The sequence below is a fragment of the Mus caroli genome, chromosome 4 (genome assembly GCF_900094665.2).
Source record: "Mus caroli chromosome 4, CAROLI_EIJ_v1.1, whole genome shotgun sequence".
In the NCBI taxonomy this organism is placed as follows: Eukaryota; Metazoa; Chordata; class Mammalia; order Rodentia; family Muridae; genus Mus; species Mus caroli.
The window spans coordinates 82,947,093-82,964,323 of record NC_034573.1 but is presented as its reverse complement, the minus strand read 5'-3'; the positions used below and the strand labels follow the sequence as shown (position 1 = coordinate 82,964,323).

At 40.7% G+C, this 17,231-nt stretch overlaps 1 protein-coding gene and 1 pseudogene across 1 annotated transcript; one reads left to right on the top strand and one right to left on the bottom strand.

Moving 5' to 3' along the window:
• Nucleotides 1-510: 510 nt before the first annotated feature.
• Nucleotides 511-1,502, bottom strand: LOC110292071 (annotated as a pseudogene).
• Nucleotides 1,503-4,961: 3,459 nt separating this feature from the next.
• LOC110293789 (Kruppel-like factor 18) lies at nt 4,962-10,699 on the top strand. The gene is made up of 2 exons (XM_021161656.1): nt 4,962-5,237; nt 8,655-10,699. The coding sequence occupies exon 2, from the start codon at nt 9,312-9,314 to the stop codon at nt 10,398-10,400; it is 1,089 nt and encodes a 362-aa protein (XP_021017315.1). The 5' UTR covers nt 4,962-5,237; nt 8,655-9,311; the 3' UTR covers nt 10,401-10,699.
• The last annotated feature ends 6,532 nt before the right edge of the window (nt 10,700-17,231 follow it).

The following is a 17,231-nucleotide window of genomic DNA, read 5'->3' as shown; positions in this document are numbered from 1 at the left end:
TGGAATTTTGATGGGGATTGCATTGAATCTATAGATTGCTTTCGATAGGATGGCAATTTTTAGTATGTTGCTTCTACTAATCCTTAAGCATGATAGATCTCTCCATTTTCTGTAGTCTTTGTCTATTTCTTTCTTGGGAGATTTGAATTTCTTGTCATACAGATCTTTCATTTGTTGGTTAGAGTTACCCCAAGATATTTTACATTTGTGAAGGGTATAGTTTCCCTAATTGCTTTTTTCAGCATGCTTATCATTTGCATAAAGGAAGGCTACTGATTAATTTGAGTTAATTTTATTTTTCATTTTTGGGGGTGTATCAAACTTTATTGATGGTATTCAAGAGCATAGGGAGGGCTCCCTAGGACCATTCTGTTATTATGGAGGTCTGGGATGGAAATTGTGAGGGAGATGCTCAATGTTGATGACCAGGTTGCACCAGGGACTCCTCAGCAGCTGAGGGCCTCTCTCTTGCTCTCAGTGTCCTTGTTGGGGTGTGTGGTCCAAAGTTTCTTATTCCTTGGAGGCTATGTAGGCAATGAGGTCCACCACCCTGTTGCTGTAGCCATATTAATTGTCATACCAGGAAATGAGGTTTACAAAGTTGTCATTGAGAGCCATGCCAGCTCCAGTATCAAAGGTGGAGGAATGAGAGTTGTTGAAGTCACAGGAAACAATATGATCCTTAGTGTAGCCCAGGATGCCATTTAGTGGGCCCTCAGATGCCTGCTTCATTATCTTCTTGATGTCATCATACTTGGCAGGTTTCTCCAGGTGGCATGTCAGACCCACAACGAATACATTGGGAGTAGGAGCACGTAAGGCCATGCCAGTGAGCTTCTTATTCAGCTCTGGGATGACCTTGCCCACATCCTTAGCAGCACCTGTGGATGCAGGGATGATGTTCTGGGCAGCCCCATACCATCATGCCATAGCTTTGCAGAGGGGCCATGCACAGTCTTCTGAGTGGCAGTGATGGTATGGACCATGGACATAGGCCCTTCCATAACACCAAAGTTGTCATGGATGAACTTGGCCAGGGGGGCTAAGTAGTTGGTGGTCCAAGAGGCATTGCTGACAATCTTGAATGAGTTGTGATATTTCCCATGGTTCACACCCATCACAAACATGGGGGAATCCTGGGAGTGGAGATAATGACCCTTTTGGCCCCACCCTTCAAATGGGCCCTGGCCCTCTCCATGGTGGTGAAGATGCCAGTAGACTCCACAACATACTCAGCACCAGCATAACCTGATTTGATGTTAGTGGGAATCCCACTTCTGGGAGATGGTGATGGGCTTCCCATTGATGACAAACTTCATATTCTTACCCTTGACTGTGCCATTGAATTTGCCATGGGTAGAGTCATACTGGAACATGTAGTTGAGGTCAATTAAGGGGTTGTTGATGGCAACAATCTCCATTTTACCAAATGCAGAACAGAGGGTAGCCCTGGTAACCAGGCTCCCAATGAGGCCAAATCTGTTCATACCCACATTTACCATCTTGTCTATGGGATGAGGCTGGTATTGCACAAGATGTGGTTGTCTCTGGAACAGGGAGGAGCAGAGAGCCTTGAGTTAATTTTATATCCAGCCACTTTGTTGAAGTTCTTCATCAGCTGTAGAAGTTTGCTTGTAGACTTTTTGGGGTTACTTCTGTATACTATCATATCATCTGCAAATAGTGCTACCTTGACCTCTTTGACAATTTGTATCCCCATGATCTCCTTTTGTGGTCTTATTACTCTCTGGTCAAAGTGAGAAAAGAAGCACCTAACCTTCGAGAAACTTGAGAGGCCAGGGAGTGGGGAGGTCTGGTGGGGTGGAGGATGGTGGGGACATCCTCTTGGAGACAGAGGAAGAGGAATAGGATGGGGAATGGTCAGGAGGGTGGCCCAAAGTGGGGAGAGGACTGGACTGAAAAAAAAAAGGAATAAAGAATTAAAAACTAAAACAAAAAGCAAAACAACCAGCAGCTAACTCAGACAGATGTTCACAGCTATACAGTGGATGGAGCTTTGGAATATTGTGGAAGAATAGGAAGAAGGATTGCCAGCCTTGAAGGATATAGGAACTCCACAGGAAGGCCAGCAGAGTTGACCAACCTGGACCCTTAGGGGCTCTCAGAATCTGAACCATGAAGCAAAGTACATACAAGGATTGGACCTAGGACTCCATGCACATATGTAGCAGATGGGCAGCTTATTCTTCATGATGGGTCCCAAACAACTGCAAAGGGACCTATCACAAAAGCTGTTGCCTGTCCATGGAATTTGTTCTCCTATCTGGGTTGCCTTATCTGGCCTCAGTGAGAAAGGAAATGATAGCCTTGCAGAGACTTGAAGTGTGACAGAGGAGGATAAAAGAAGGTCCCTGTCTTAGTCAGGGTTTCTATTCCTGCACAAACATCATGACCAAGAAGCAAGTTGGGGAGGAAAGAGTTTATTCGGCTTACACTTCCATACTGCTGTTCATCATCGAAGGAATTCAGGATTGGAACTCAAGCAGGTCAGAAAGCAGGAGCTGATGCAGAAGCCATGGAGGGATGTTCTTTACTGGCTTGCTTCTCATGGCTTGCTCAGCCTGCTCTCTTATAGAACCCAAGACTACCAGCCCAGAGATGGCACCACCTATAAGGGGCCTTTCCCCCTTGATCACTAATTGAGGAAATGCCTTACTGTTGGATCTCATGGAGGCATTTCCTCAACCGAAGCTCCTTTCTCTGTGATAACTCCAGCTGTGTCAAGTTGACACAAAACTAGCCAGTACAGTCCCCACCCACTCAAAGGAGAAGGGGAAGGGGGATGGAGGAAGGCTTGTGGGAGGAGATGACAGAGAGGGGGCAGTGAGAAGGATGTGAAGTTAAAAAAGAAAATTAAATTAAAACATAAATACGAACAGATAAGGTAAGAAGTAAGAACACTATTATTAATGCAAAAGTAATCCTTTTGAATCCTGAATAATTTGATTTTATTAAAGCTGCCAAAAATATGGGATCTCTATATCTCAATTGATCATTGCAACTAGAAATCAAGTGTTGTGAGTTAATGTTAGAATTCAGCTCACAGGAGCCAAACATTTGGGAATAAAAATCTGCAACTGCTGCTAACTCCATAGGCCCAGCTGACTTCAGTTTCTGCATCCTCAGCTCTCACATGCAGGTCAAGCACAGGAAACCAGGCACAATGAAACCTGGTATGGATGAACCATTCAATGTAGTGTTTCCCCTCACTAAGCATTACAGAAAATGGCTTAATTGAACTCCTGCAACCTTCACTAGGAGACTAAAACTCCCTCTGCTTTCCAAGGGTCTAGGAGGACAAGATTAAGTAAATAATCTAGATGCTAAGCACTGCCCCCATAAAAGGTTAGATTATAACTGTCAAGGAGATGGATCTACATAACTAAGCAACTGATAAGTTATAGAAATTCACATCCTGGGTTTCTGTATAAGGACTCAGCTCCACAGAATAAAATCTATTGCCTTACAACCTGGGTCTGCAGTGAATTTATTGGGCACAACTGTGTTCTGTTTCAGCACCTGAAACTTTCTCATCAAGGAAGATCTGAGAAAACCCATCAAACTACTACTGTGAAATGGACGGAGTGATACAAAGTTTTCTACTTGAAACAATGAGATCACGCATTGCTGACTACTTTGCTGGAAAATTCAATCAATCTCTATATTTTAAGAGCATGGAAGGAAAAGCATGAGCAATAACAATGAATTTTAGTGCCAAAGAACAACGAAAGCCTGCTACTCTGAAAGCATACAGACTTCCACCCAAAATGTAGAAATGTAGGCTCTAGAACTCCAGCTGGAGGAATTTTTCTTGTTCCACCCTTATCACAGCATCTGAAGGTCCACATGAGGAAATACACTGGGAGAAACCCTATATGGGCAATGCTCCTTACTGCCCATAGAAATTCTCCTACTTAATGGATCTCTGCAGATAAGAAAGAAAGCACAATCTTCACCCTCTACTGAAACCTGACTGCCCAAAAACAATATGCTCTGTAATAAAGTTTTATTGTTTCCTACCCACAACTCTGTCAACATCAAGTACATATTAATGCTGTTTGTAGATGACAAAACAAACAAACAAATTAATATTTTGAATAGGAACTGTAGCTTGTGATCTATAGACCTTATTTTGCATGAGGAAATCTACTTAATTGACCCTGTGACAAAAGTAGGCTTTATTGTTATTATTTCCAACTATGGTGGTGAAGAAATACAAATATTAAGACATTGCTGGAAGAAGCACTCTACAGTGAAACAGGATCAGTATTTCTCCCAATACTTATCTTTATCCTTGAATTTTTGTCTACATTTTTAGTTATGAATGGCCAGTTATGAAGGCCATGTGACCATTGCATGAAGGACAATTATAATTGACATTATTGAGTGTGTTATACTTGTTTGAGAATAAGTTTGTAAAGATACTGTGTTCTCTTCTCAGTTTCTTTAAGTGATATCAAGTAAGAGATTGTCAATGATTTTTATCTTAGTCTGGATTGGTATTGCTGTAAAGAGTTTCTGTGACCATAACAACTCTTATATAGGAGAACATTTAATTTAAACTTACATAAAAATAGGATCTAACTCCATCAACTTTAAGGGGGAGCATAGGGGCAAGCAGCCAGAGATGGTGCTGGAGAGATAGCTAAGAGTTTACATCTAGATTATCAGGGAGCAGAAAAAGATTGTGGTCTTGAGCCATCTGAGAGATATCTTTTGAAATTAAAATATGATTCACTAGGTTGTATTCTATTTTAAGGTTTCTAGCAAACTAAAACCACATTTTTTTGAGACCAAGGTTTTGATGTGTACTCTTGGTTGTTCAATTGAAAATACTTGGAAAGAACAAAGATCTATAAAAAGAGGACACACATGTGAGAGATTGACTGAATTGTGTTAATCCATTCCTAGCCAAGAAGGTTGAGGCTGGAAGACAACACACACTTTTAATCCAGATCCTGAGCTGTGAAGACACACCTTTAATCCTGGACACACCTTCTGCTGGAGGTAGAAGCAGGAAGGCTTTCCTACTTGTCAGCTGTCCTCACCTTGTTCACCCATCCATCCCTACACTTGTATTGGAGCCCACTGTTTCCATGTCCAGCCGGTTGAGAAGACCAGCTGAGACGACCTGTGTTTTGGGGACTGAAAAACTACAGGACTATTGAACTTTTCACTTTTAGCTAACTATTGTTGGATTAACAAGACTGCAGCCTGTAAGTACTTCCAAAATTTCCCTTTTGACACGTATATAAAGAAAGATTCACTCCATAACTTCTATGACTCTAGAAAACCATGGTTATTACAGGGGTATGTTGCCTTCATAGGAATTTAAAGTGCCATTTTTAGATTTTTGATTCTAAAAATTTATTTAATAATCACAAATTTAACTTATGCTATAGGAATGGAGTGAAATGTTCATGGAAAAGCCATGTTATACAATTTGTATGTGACTTTCCTTTAATTGTTTAGACACAGCATTCCAAACCACACACTTTACCTTTTTACTGTATTTGTATAGGCATGGGGGATGGGGGAGCAGACAGGAGCCAATCTGATGCAGCTCACAGCAGGGGCTTTATTCTATTCTAGCTAGCTTTGGCCACTCCAAAGCACTACCATCATGCAGTGTGAATGTGATGGTGGGAGAACCCTGGATGTCTATTGGGGCAAGACTTTATAGTAAGCAGCAAGTCGGGGGTGAGTGTGCAATCTTCTACTTGGAAAGCTACTGTGTCCTTTAACATAATTGGCTGATTCTGGGAATCATATCATAAACTTAATTTCTGCTCCCCTCAATATTGGTGGTCCCTTGGCATGGGGTGGGCTTGTAACCTAGGGGTGCAGGTTTGTTGGGGGAATAATCTGGAGACCCTGGTCTTGTTGAGGATTATCCTAAAGACTGGAGCCAGGCTCAGGTTTTGTTGGGGGCCAACTTGGAAACTAATATACAAGCCTGTTAGTTTGCCTGAATTCAAACTTTGGTCAGGTTCTCTAAAGTGGAGTCTGAGCTTAAAAGATGTGGCATCTCAGAGCCATCCCATCCCATGGACTGGAAGCATATTCCTACAAGGCCCAGCACTCCCAGAGAAGGAGGAAAGGGGTTGCACAAGTCCAAGTCATTAACCATTACCACAGTGCCTGGGTATTCTACGAGGAAACACTTGGGAGTAGTTTGGGTGAAAATATTAGGAAGCCAGGTGTCCATACAGCATTTTAAAATAATGTTCCTTGTGGTGGGCGACACAAATAGAATTGGAACTGTTCCTCTGGGGTCAGAGGGCATATTTTTGAATCCAAGAGAGTTTATTCCCTAGTGGAGTCAAATAGTGTGGCTGAGGGAGGGATTTCAAATATATGCAACTATTTGCTTGGAACAGAGATGAATGGCTGCAACAGGTAGCAAAGAACCCAGGTGCTGATTATATCTAGAAGTCCCATCATGGATGATTACACTGGGACTCAGCTCCTGAGTGCAAACCCCTTAGTCTTAAAACTTGGATCCTCAAAGTTGTTCTGGTTCTTCACCTTTAACTTTATCTTTGAGATATATCAGGGTAAATCCCACCATTGACTATGGTGATACTTTGGACACACACACACAAAGACCAGTTTTCTCCTGTTTGTACTTATGAAAATGACTTCAAGGAATCCCTGATTTCTTTGCCAGGTGATTTAAACAACCTATGGATGATTTTATTGTCTTTTCATTGATATTTTTTATTGTTAACAATTTTAAACATCAAAATATAAAGTATTTAAAAACTGAGGAATGTAGAATAGTATCAACTATAAAGGAGCCCACATCTTTGCTGTATGATAATACTAAGAAATAGAGACCTTGGGCAGTTTTCAGGCAAGTGTTTTCAATCTGTGCACGCAGGAGTTAGTGGCAAAAACAAAAAGCAAAAAAACAAACAAACAACAACAACAAAAACTAGGGATTTTGAGACCAGATTGAAGTAATAAGTCTTTTGTAAAAATGAGTTGTCCTGTAACATCCTGGAATCTTCATGGTGGGAGCAGATTCCCAGTTTCTAGGGAGAGACAGGCTGGATGTTGAGCTGAACACCTGTTAAGTGTTTTAATAAACAATGCCTATGCAATAATTCCTTCACAAAACACCAGAGAATACTTTTTGGAGAGTTTTCTGGTCTGTTGTTGTTTGGTTGTTTTTTGTTTTGTTTTGGAGGTTTTTGTTTGTTTGGTTGGTTTTGATTTTTTGAGACAGGGTTTCTCTGTGTAGCCCTGGCTGTCCTGTAAACCAGGCTGGCCTTGAACTCAGAAATCCACCTGCCTCTGCCTCCCAAGCCACCACTCAATAGTTTTCTAGTTGGTGAAAAAGTGGAAGCTATTACTGGCAGTTGCCAAGTTTTAATTTCCTCTATAACAGGTTTCAGAATTAATTTCCAGAGTACCCCATCCATCAAACTTCACATTTGTTTTTCTATTCTATGTGGTTTACCAGATGCTGCTGCTGCTGCTGCTGCTGATGATGATGCGATTTCTCTTTATTTCCTTTTCTCTTTCTCTCTTTTTCTTTCTTTCATTCCTTCTCTCTTAAATCTTTGCTTTCATTATTACCTTCTTTAAGTTAAATTTAGATTTTTCTCTTGATGATGATGACGTGATTTCTCTTTGTTTATTTCCTTTTCTCTTTTTCTCTTTTCCTTTCTTCCATTCCTTCTCTCTTAAATCTTTGCTTTCACAATTACCTTTTCTTTTAAACTTAAATTTAGATTTTTCTCTCATAAGTTCATCCTTATCACCAGCTGGATTTCTCCATGTTCCAAGAGTTGTATGGATATAGTCCTGGACAATCGAGTTCTATTGTCAGTATGCTGCAAGTGAACCTCTCTCTCATCATTAATCCATAGTTATTTGAGAAACTTGATGGGACCCCATAGCACAAGATCACAACAGAATGCAGCAGAGTCCTTCCCCAGAGAGACTTGCCTGGCTACAAAAAAAAAAAAAAAAAAAAAAAAAAGCCCCCCCAGATTCTGTGTCCTCCTGTATTAAGATTACGTTCATGTGTTCATGTAATCTATAAGTCTTTACTGCAAGAGGTTTCAACAACACCCAATTGTCTCTTCATTCACTCTCTTCATCCAAAACAACCCCGACCTGACTCCTACTTCTATCCAAAATATCCCACCAACAAATCGTATTCCACATTCTCTTCCTAGATGATGCATGCAACCTTGTAAGTGTATATTGTCTATTAAGTAAATATAGGCAAGCTAACACCCAAACAACATAAGGGGTTAGGTCAACAAGAGCACCTTCTGAATTCTAAGAGCCAGGGATGAGATGTTTAAGCAAGTTCTCTTGGTATGGGGCTCTACTCATTGAAAAGTATGGCCTACCAAATCATAACTTCAGAAGCTCTGGCCACATCACAGTGAACTTTTTAAAGGGAGTCCCCATAGCTATGGAGCTAAGTTTTGCTTGACGATTCCACCTTCATCAGAGCCAATGAAGGTGTGAATCCCAGCCTCCAGCACACACTCTGTCTGCTCCTGTCAACCACTTAACTTCTGTCTATCTTCTGTATGTGAGTATTCTCAAGGACTTTAAGCTCTCATATCTGACTACCTAGTTTAGCCAGATGTTCTCCTTTTTCCCAACAGTTGAGGAACTTGAAGAGTTCCAAGGCCTTCTGTGAAGTCTATATGGAGATGGCAGAAAAAGAAAACACAGGTGTTTCCCAGCCAGTACCCTGCAATACCCAGCCTTCCCCTCTGGAGTCCAGCCAGCTTGTCTCAGGTCAGAGCTCAGAGATGCCTACCTGGAAACAAACAGTGATGGTATCTGCATCCTGTAGCACACAGGAGAGAGCCTGTACTCAGAACTCAACAGTAAACATGGGAAAAGTCATTGATTTCTATTTTGGAGAGCCAGGTGAGACTGCTTCTGTAAACCAGCAAGTTGTGTCTGCTGAGCAGAAAAAAAATCCCCTAAATCCCCTCAGCTTATGCATCTCAACAGCACCACCAAGACATGCCTCCCTGCTGGAAAGAAGATAGCAGTACTTGATACCAGGGAGACTCTCTACAGAAGAATCCTGGATGAGGACACTGAGCCCTGACAAGAATCTCTTTATCAAAACTACAGGCATGTGTGAGAGTCAGAGGATTGCCTTTGATATTCATTAAATTGCTCTCTCTGGAATCTGTCCAGACCAGGAACCAATTGTGGATCACCTCCTTGCTTCTGTATGTGACCAGACATTTCAGGGTGAGCTTGAGATAACTTTAAGAGGTGACCATATCTCCTACTACAATCATATGACAACCAGGAATGGAGGGCATATGACTCTCTATTGGAGTCAGATGGCAGGACCCAGTTATAGTCAGGCCCTTCATCCCAATCAAATCATAACCTCCTTTTCTGAACAGAATTCTTTTGGAGATCAGCAGAGTAACCCAGCAGCTGATAATGGATTCTATGGAGATCAAGTGATATTGCCAAATGGATACCAAGCTTTCTGTGAGCTTCAGATGAGAGCTAACTGTGACCAAACAAATGACCAAATGAAATCGTTCAGTGGTCAGAATGTCTGCAAATATCAGGAGAGTCTCCTCAGTGGTGAGCGCTCCCTCTCTGAGTATCAGACATCCGGCTACAGATGTGACCAGGATTTGATTGTGAATCCCCAGGTGACAAGTCCATTTGGTGGCCAGCCTCTCTTTGATTTTCAGATACCAACCTCCAGTTTTGACACAACTCTTCCTGGGTCTAAGAGGACAAGATCTAGTGCAGAAGACAACCTGGTTTGCCCTTTGGAGACAAGTCCCAGTTGTGAAGAGACATTCTACTTGGGTCAGATGAGGACCTCTATTGATCAAGATGTTTACCCAAGTCAGAATGGAACACTCAATATTGAAGAAAGCCTTGATTCTCAGGTGACTTCACTTAGTTACCAAGTTCTGTATGTGGGTGAATCCTCATATCCTTCACTTTCCCCTTTGATCCAAAGTCAACCTCCGGAAAACTCATCAGCTTCCAATCTAGTCCAGGGACAGCATCCAGAGATGAAGTTAGACCTCAATCCCCAGATCCCTATGTGCCAGAAGAACCCTCATCCTTTGAAATGCTACTCCTGTACCTATGAGAAATGTCAGAAATCTTACAAAAGGGCTCAACACCTCAAAGAACACATGAAGAAACACACTGTTGAAAGGCCTTATGCATGCAATAAGCCTGGGTGCACATGGAAATTCTCCTGCTCAAAAGATCTCAAGAGACACAAACAAAAGCACAGTGTGGTGAGGCCCTACCCATGTCCCATGTGCAACAAAAACTTTGCCAGATTGGAGTACCTTAAGCAGCACGTGAGGCACCTTATTGAAGCATCATCCTCCACTGCAACCTGATTGTCCACAAATAATATCTCCCCTAACAAAACGTCATTGTCTCTTACCTGTTAGCATCAGAATCAGTTTCCAGATAGCCTCTGAATCCAGGGATAATGTTATCCCTAGGGGACAAGGACCTTCTTGTGTCTGTTACCATGGCTACCACAAAGTTCTAAAGTACTCCTCACCTATGTGCAATGGTGCCCACCATTCATTACTTGGCATCTATGTCAAAGCCCAACTATATGACAGAGACCCTAACCACTCACCCTTTTTCCTTTTTCTTCTGTTCTTTGTTTTCCCTCCTCTCTCCCATTCAAAAAAAAAAAAAAAAATCTCTTCCCATGGGATTATGCTGTCCTGGAGTGATCTGTTCGGAAAAGAGCCATCTTCCAACTAACACTACCCACAACTCTGTCAACAGCAAGTAGATTTTAGTGTTGTTTATGAAACACAAACATTTAGAATAAGAAACTGTACCATGTGATCTTCAGACATTTTTTTTTTTAATTTGGTTGGTTGGTTTTTTGTTTGTTTTTCGAGACAGGGTTTCTCTGTATAGCCCTGGCTGTCCTGGAAATCACTTTGTAGACCAGGCTGGCCTCGAACTCAGACCTCTTATTTTGCATGAAGAAATCTTTTTTTTTTTTTTTTTTTTTGAGACAAGGTTTCTCTGTATATTCCTCGCTGTCCTGTAACTCACTCTGTAGACCAGGCTGTCTTTGAACTAAGAAATCCACCTGCCTCTGCCTCCCAAGTGCTGCGATTAAAGGCATGCACCACCACTGCCTGGCTGAGGAAATCTTCTTAGCTCACCCTTTTTTAATGAGAGTATAACCACATTTCTGTTACAAAATTTGGCTTATTGTAGTTTGGACTAAGGTGGTATAGAAATATAAATATTAATACATTGCTGAATGTATTGTACATTGAATCAGGATCAATATTTCTCCCATTGTTATCTTTACCCTAGATTTTTTTACACACTTTTAGTTATGTATGCCATTTAAGGCTATATGACCATTGCATAAATTAGGATTATAATTTGCTTGATACTGTTATATTTTGTTTGAGAATGTGTTTGTAAAGACACTTGTATTTTCCTCTTAGTTTCTGTATGTGATATCAAAGAAGAGACTGACAATGGTTTTTGTCTGAATCAGAGTTTCTTTTTCTGTAAAGAGACTCCATGATCATTGCATCTCTAATCTAGAAGAACATTTTATTTATGCTGACTTAAAGATAGGAGCTAAGTACATTAATCTTTTGGGGTGGGGAACATGGGGGCAAGCAGGAAGACATGGAGATCTAGCCAGGATTTCTTCATCTAGATCAGTAAGCAGCAGGAAGAAATTGTGACCCTGGAGCTGACTTAGGCATCAGAAACCTCAAAGCTCACCACCAGTAACACAGTTCTACCAAAAATGCCATATCTATTCCAACAGGGTTACAACTCCTAATATTGCCAAGTCCTATGGGTTTAAATGGCCATGGGAGGGCAATTTAATGCAAACCACAGTTATCATATTGAAATAGAAAAACATTTCCTTCCATGGACGTCGATGCTTGTTATAAACTTATAATGTCTTTTGAAATAGTAGGAGGGATAGTTATATCTCGCTTAGGAATGACTATTACCATCTTATTGCTTCATTTAAAAATTAAGTATGATATAAACAGATAGGATTGAATATATGTAGTTGACAGAGAGTGTACTTCTAGTGGCTATTTTACTTATAAATATGACAATTTCTGGAAGAAAGGAAAGCCAACAAATGTCTCTGTGCAATGGTGAGAATTTTTTACTTGGTTAAGCAATTCAAAGATGGAAGAACCATGCCTCATCAGAACCTTTGAGCTGGGAATACACATCTTCACACCATATCTTCTGATGTGGAAACACCAACTTGTAATCAAGGATACACTTTCTCCTTGCAAACAATATGTATCACATGATAAAGAGAAGCACTCTGTCTCTGTCTGTCTCTGTCTCTCCCTCTCTGTCTCTCTGTCTCTTTCCTGGTTTGTTTCTGATCAAGCTGGCAAGATTTGGCCTCTCTGGCCTTTCAGCCATCCAAGTTTTTTTAAACATTAAATTATTTTATTTATTTACATTCCAAATATAGACCTCCTTCATGCCCCCCCAATTCAGAGTTCTTCACCCCGTTATACTGCCCATTTGCTTCTGAGAGGGTTTTCCCTTCACCTACCCACCCCATCAAGCCCCTCTCCCCCCAGAAATCCCCTTTCCTGGAGCATCAAGTCTCTATAGGATAAAACACATCTTCTCTTACTGAGGCCAGACAAGGGAGTCCCATCTTTCACCCAGGACCCTTCCTCTGCCTTATGTGATTTTCTTCCCTCTTCTAAGTGGGATTGAAACATCCTAACCTGGGTCTTCCTTCATGTTAAACTTCATATAGTCTGTGAGTTGTATCAAAATTCAAAACATAAAAACACTACTAACCCAAAACATCCAGGAAATCCAGGACACACTGAAAAGACCAAATCTAAAAGTAATTGGAATAGAGGCATGTGAAGATTCCCAGCTCAAAGAACCCGAACATGTCTTCATCAAAATCATAGAAGAAGCCAGGCTGTAGTGGTGCACGCCTTTTAATCCCAGCACTTGGGAGGCAAAGGCAGGCGAATTTCTGAGTTCGAGGCCAGCCTGGTCTACAAAGTGAGTTCCAGGACAGCCAGGGCTATACAGAGAAACCCTGTCTCGTAGAAAAAAAAATAAAAGAAAGAAAGAAAGAAAAAAAATCATAGAAGAAAACTTCCCCAACCTAAAGAAAGACATAAATGCACAAGAAGCCTATAGAATACCAAATAGATTGGATAAGAAAACAAAATCCTCTCATTACATCATAAAACACTAAATGCACCGAACAAAGAAAGCATATTAAAAGCTGTAAAGGAAAAGGGCCAAGTAACAAATAAAGGCAGTTCTATCAGAATTACACCAGATTTCTCAACAGAGACACTAAAAGCTAGAAGATCCTGGACAGAGGTCATGCAGACCCTAAGAGAACACAAATGCCATCCCAAGCTACTATACACAGCAAAACTCTCAATCAACATAGAATAGATAGAGAAACCAAAACATTTTAGGACAAACCCAAATTTAAACAATATCTATCTACCAATTCAGCTCTACAGGGGATTCTATAAGGAAAACTCTGACACAAGGAGTCAAGCAACAGGAAGAAATTAGGATCCTTGATCTGGCTTGGGCATCTGAAACCTCAAATTCACTGCCAGTTAAGAGCTTCCTCCAACAATCCCACACCTATGCCAGCAAGGCCACGATTCCTAATATTGCTAACCACTATGAGTTTAAGGAAGAGAACATTTGAATGCATACCCCCACACTTATCATGTTTAAATTGGAGATAGTAAAACATGTCTCTCAATGGCCATTGCTGCCCCTCATAAACTTCTAATGCCTTTGCAATCATAGGATGTTATATCATGTTTATGCATGACCATAACCAGCATAGTGTTTCATTTGGAAATTAAGCAGGATAGAAGTAAGGATCTGTTTATATCATTGACAAAGGGTGGACTTGTGGCACCTATTTTTCTTATAAACATGAGTACATCTGGAATTAACAAAAACCACCAAGTCACTGGGTACAATGGTACGAAATTTTTACTTAAATACTTTGAATTGGGAAAATTCATACCTAATCATAATTTGAGTTGGGAAAATCCATCTTTAAATGAGATCAGTTGAGGAGGCAATACCTACTTCTAATCTCAGACAAATCTGCTCATAGCCTATATGAACCACATGGAAGTGTGTGTGCTCTCTCTTACATTCTCTTTCTCTGTCTCTGTCTGTCTCTGTCTGTCTCTCTGTCTGTCTCTGTCTGTCTATGTCTCTGTCTCTCTGTCTCTCTCTGTCTCTCTCTGTCTCTCTCTGTCTCTGTCTCTGTCTCTCTCTGTCTCTCTCTGTCTCTCTCTCTCTCTGTCTCTCTCTGTCTCTCTGTCTCTCTGTCTCTCTGTCTCTCTGTCTCTCTCTCTCTCTCTCTCTTCTGGCTTATCCTTGTTCTCACTACCAAGTGTCTGGCTTTTCTGGCATCTCAGCTAACTTTTTGTTGTTGCTGTTATTCCAGTGCATACTCAAGACTACCTGACCTGAGCCACTCAGCTTCATGGAATGATTAAGTACTGGGATCTTAGTCTTATCAACCATGAAAGGCAGCTGTGACTGATATTTTTATTTTAAGTGAAATATGTCTTGAATAAACTACAATCAAGGTTATGGATGGCATGCCTGTGAGCAATAGTCTGCCTTGTTTGAAGTGGGTGAGTCTACCTGCCTTTAATCCATATTTTGAGATAGAAGGACACAAGCTTGTAACATGAGCCATACATTCTGCTGGAATCCTATATAAGAACATGGAATAAAGAAGGTTTTTCTCTTTCCACAATGGCCCATTTTCACTGGCATTGGCGCCTACACTTTTGGGATTGCAGCTTATGCAGAAGACTAACTGAGATACCCAGGTTTGTGTGGTTAAGCAACAGCTAGATTCTTGGACTTTCTTTTCATAGCTAGCCATTGTTTAATTAGTTGGGCTGAAGCTTGTAACTAATTCCAATAAATTTCAAATAAATTCCATTAATGCATTCCAAATAAATAAATAAATAAATAAATAAATAAATAAATAAATAAGAGGGAACTTCATTCTGTAAGTTCTGTGACTCTAAAGATCTGTGACTAATGCACCAGCTAATGTCATCTCATAAGTAGCATATACAAGGCTTATTATTGACATGACTACTTGGTTATAGTTTGTTATGAATGTGTTTGAGCAGTCATTTGTGTGTCCTTTCCTTAAACTTTTTCTGTAACATCAATTAAGGTTCTATCATGGTTATCATATTTAAGTTTGAGAAAGGAGAAGAATGTTCTGCAATGGGCGTTGCTGCCTCTTCAGAGGTTGTAATGCCTTTTTGGTAGTAAAGGAGTAGTTAATCATTTCATGTTTAGCCATAACTGCAACCTGGCTATTTTTTTCTTTTATTTGGGAACTAACCATGACTTAAGGAGATATAATTGGCTGTCAAGTTGACAAAGGATGATTTTGTAGTTACTATTTTAGTTGTCAACATAACTTTAACTAAAACCCCCAAATGGCTGTGCACACATGTGAGGGCTTTTTTCTTAATTAAATAGTCTGAAGTTGAAAATACATTTCTAATCTGGATATTTGAGTGGGAAAGGCACACTTTTGATCCAGACATTTGATGTGAAAAGAATCTATTTTAATCTGGGCCCTGCATTCTGCTGTGTTCAAAGAACATTACAGAAAAAAGTCTTCTGCTTTTTTCTGCTTATTCTTTCTAAATCTTTTTTTTTTTTTCTTAAATTCCTGCTGCCATCAGCAGGGATCAAATTATTAGAAGTCAGCAGATTTTGACCACAAAATAACAAAGAGTTAAAAACAGAAGAATTTAGTCTCTGCTCCTGCATTTCTTTTAGACAAGAACAATTCCAACAGTATCAACTAATTTGGACCCTGGGATCTCCCAGAGACTAAGCCACCAACGACCAAAGAGTATACACAGGCTTGTTCTAGGCCCATCCACATATGTAGCACAGGACTGTCTTTTCTGTTCTCACTGGGAGAAGATGTGACTAATCCTGAAGAGGATTGATGCCCCAGGGAACAAGAATGCCCTAGGGAAGGGAGGAGGGGGAACACCCTCTCAGAGACAAAGGGGTGGGAGGATAGTGTGAAGAGCTCTGGGAGTGAGGACCCCAGGAAAGGAACAATATTTGATATGTAAATAAATTTTAAAATTAATTAAAAAATAAAACAGAAGAATTGCCAGAGATAAGACAGTCTTGGCCCCTGATCACCACCAATGTTACCCTTTGCTGCCTGCTTCAGTACCTGGATACCATGGTTGGCCCATGGCATTTCAAAAAAGAAAAACACTTACACCAAGTCCACTTTTGGTTTTCCATATACTGATTTGAGCATGGTCAAACTCCAAGTCAAGAGGCCCTTGTAGATAACTGATCACCAGCCCAATTTCCCCAAGACATTAACTGTAAAGAGCTAAAGTTCAGTATCTTTGTCATAATTTTAAAGAACTCTCTTCAATGGCTTCCTGTCTGGACTGTTTCTTTTTGTGTGTGAGTGGGGAGGGGTAGCATGTTGTCACAGAACCTTCAATGTCTCCCATTCGTAATTATGGTTCTACATTGATATCACTTCAAAAGGAGCTTTCTTGCCCATAATACCTAGGGGCAGCATGGACCACAGACATCAACATGGTCTTCTGTGGAAGGCCCCTGAACATGGATATCAGTGTAGTCTTGGTGGTAGCATGAGTCATAAACATCAACATGGCCTCAGGCATCAATATAGACTATGGACACTGACACAGCTTTATTCAAGTCTCAGCTGGGGCTTCTACCCTCCCTTGTTTATTAAGTTCCCAGATGAAAGACACACTCACAGCCTTTATATTTACAATAAGCCTTAAGGGTCACAATAGCTGGGCAGCTGTCTACCCTCCATGATGATAGAATCTACTTTCCTATCAATAACCCCCAGTTATTACTTACTATTTACCATGGTTCCATCTAGGCTGCTCTTAACTCCAATTGGCCAGCCCACAGGTCCATATTTCTATGGCTCAGCTAACCCATGATGGCTTCTCCTCCCTCCTACATGTTCTTCTTGTTCTTGTTCTTTTTTTTTTTCTTTTTTTTTAATTAGGTATTTTCCTCATTTACATTTCCAATGCTATCCCAAAAGTCCCCCATACCCCTTCCCCACTCCCCTATCACCCACTCCCACTTTTTGGCCCTGGCGTTCCCCTGTA

Bases quoted from the DNA above. Each gene is read 5' to 3' on its own strand.
- LOC110293789 (XM_021161656.1), top strand. From the start codon at position 9,312: ATGACAACCAGGAATGGAGGGCATATGACTCTCTATTGGAGTCAGATG.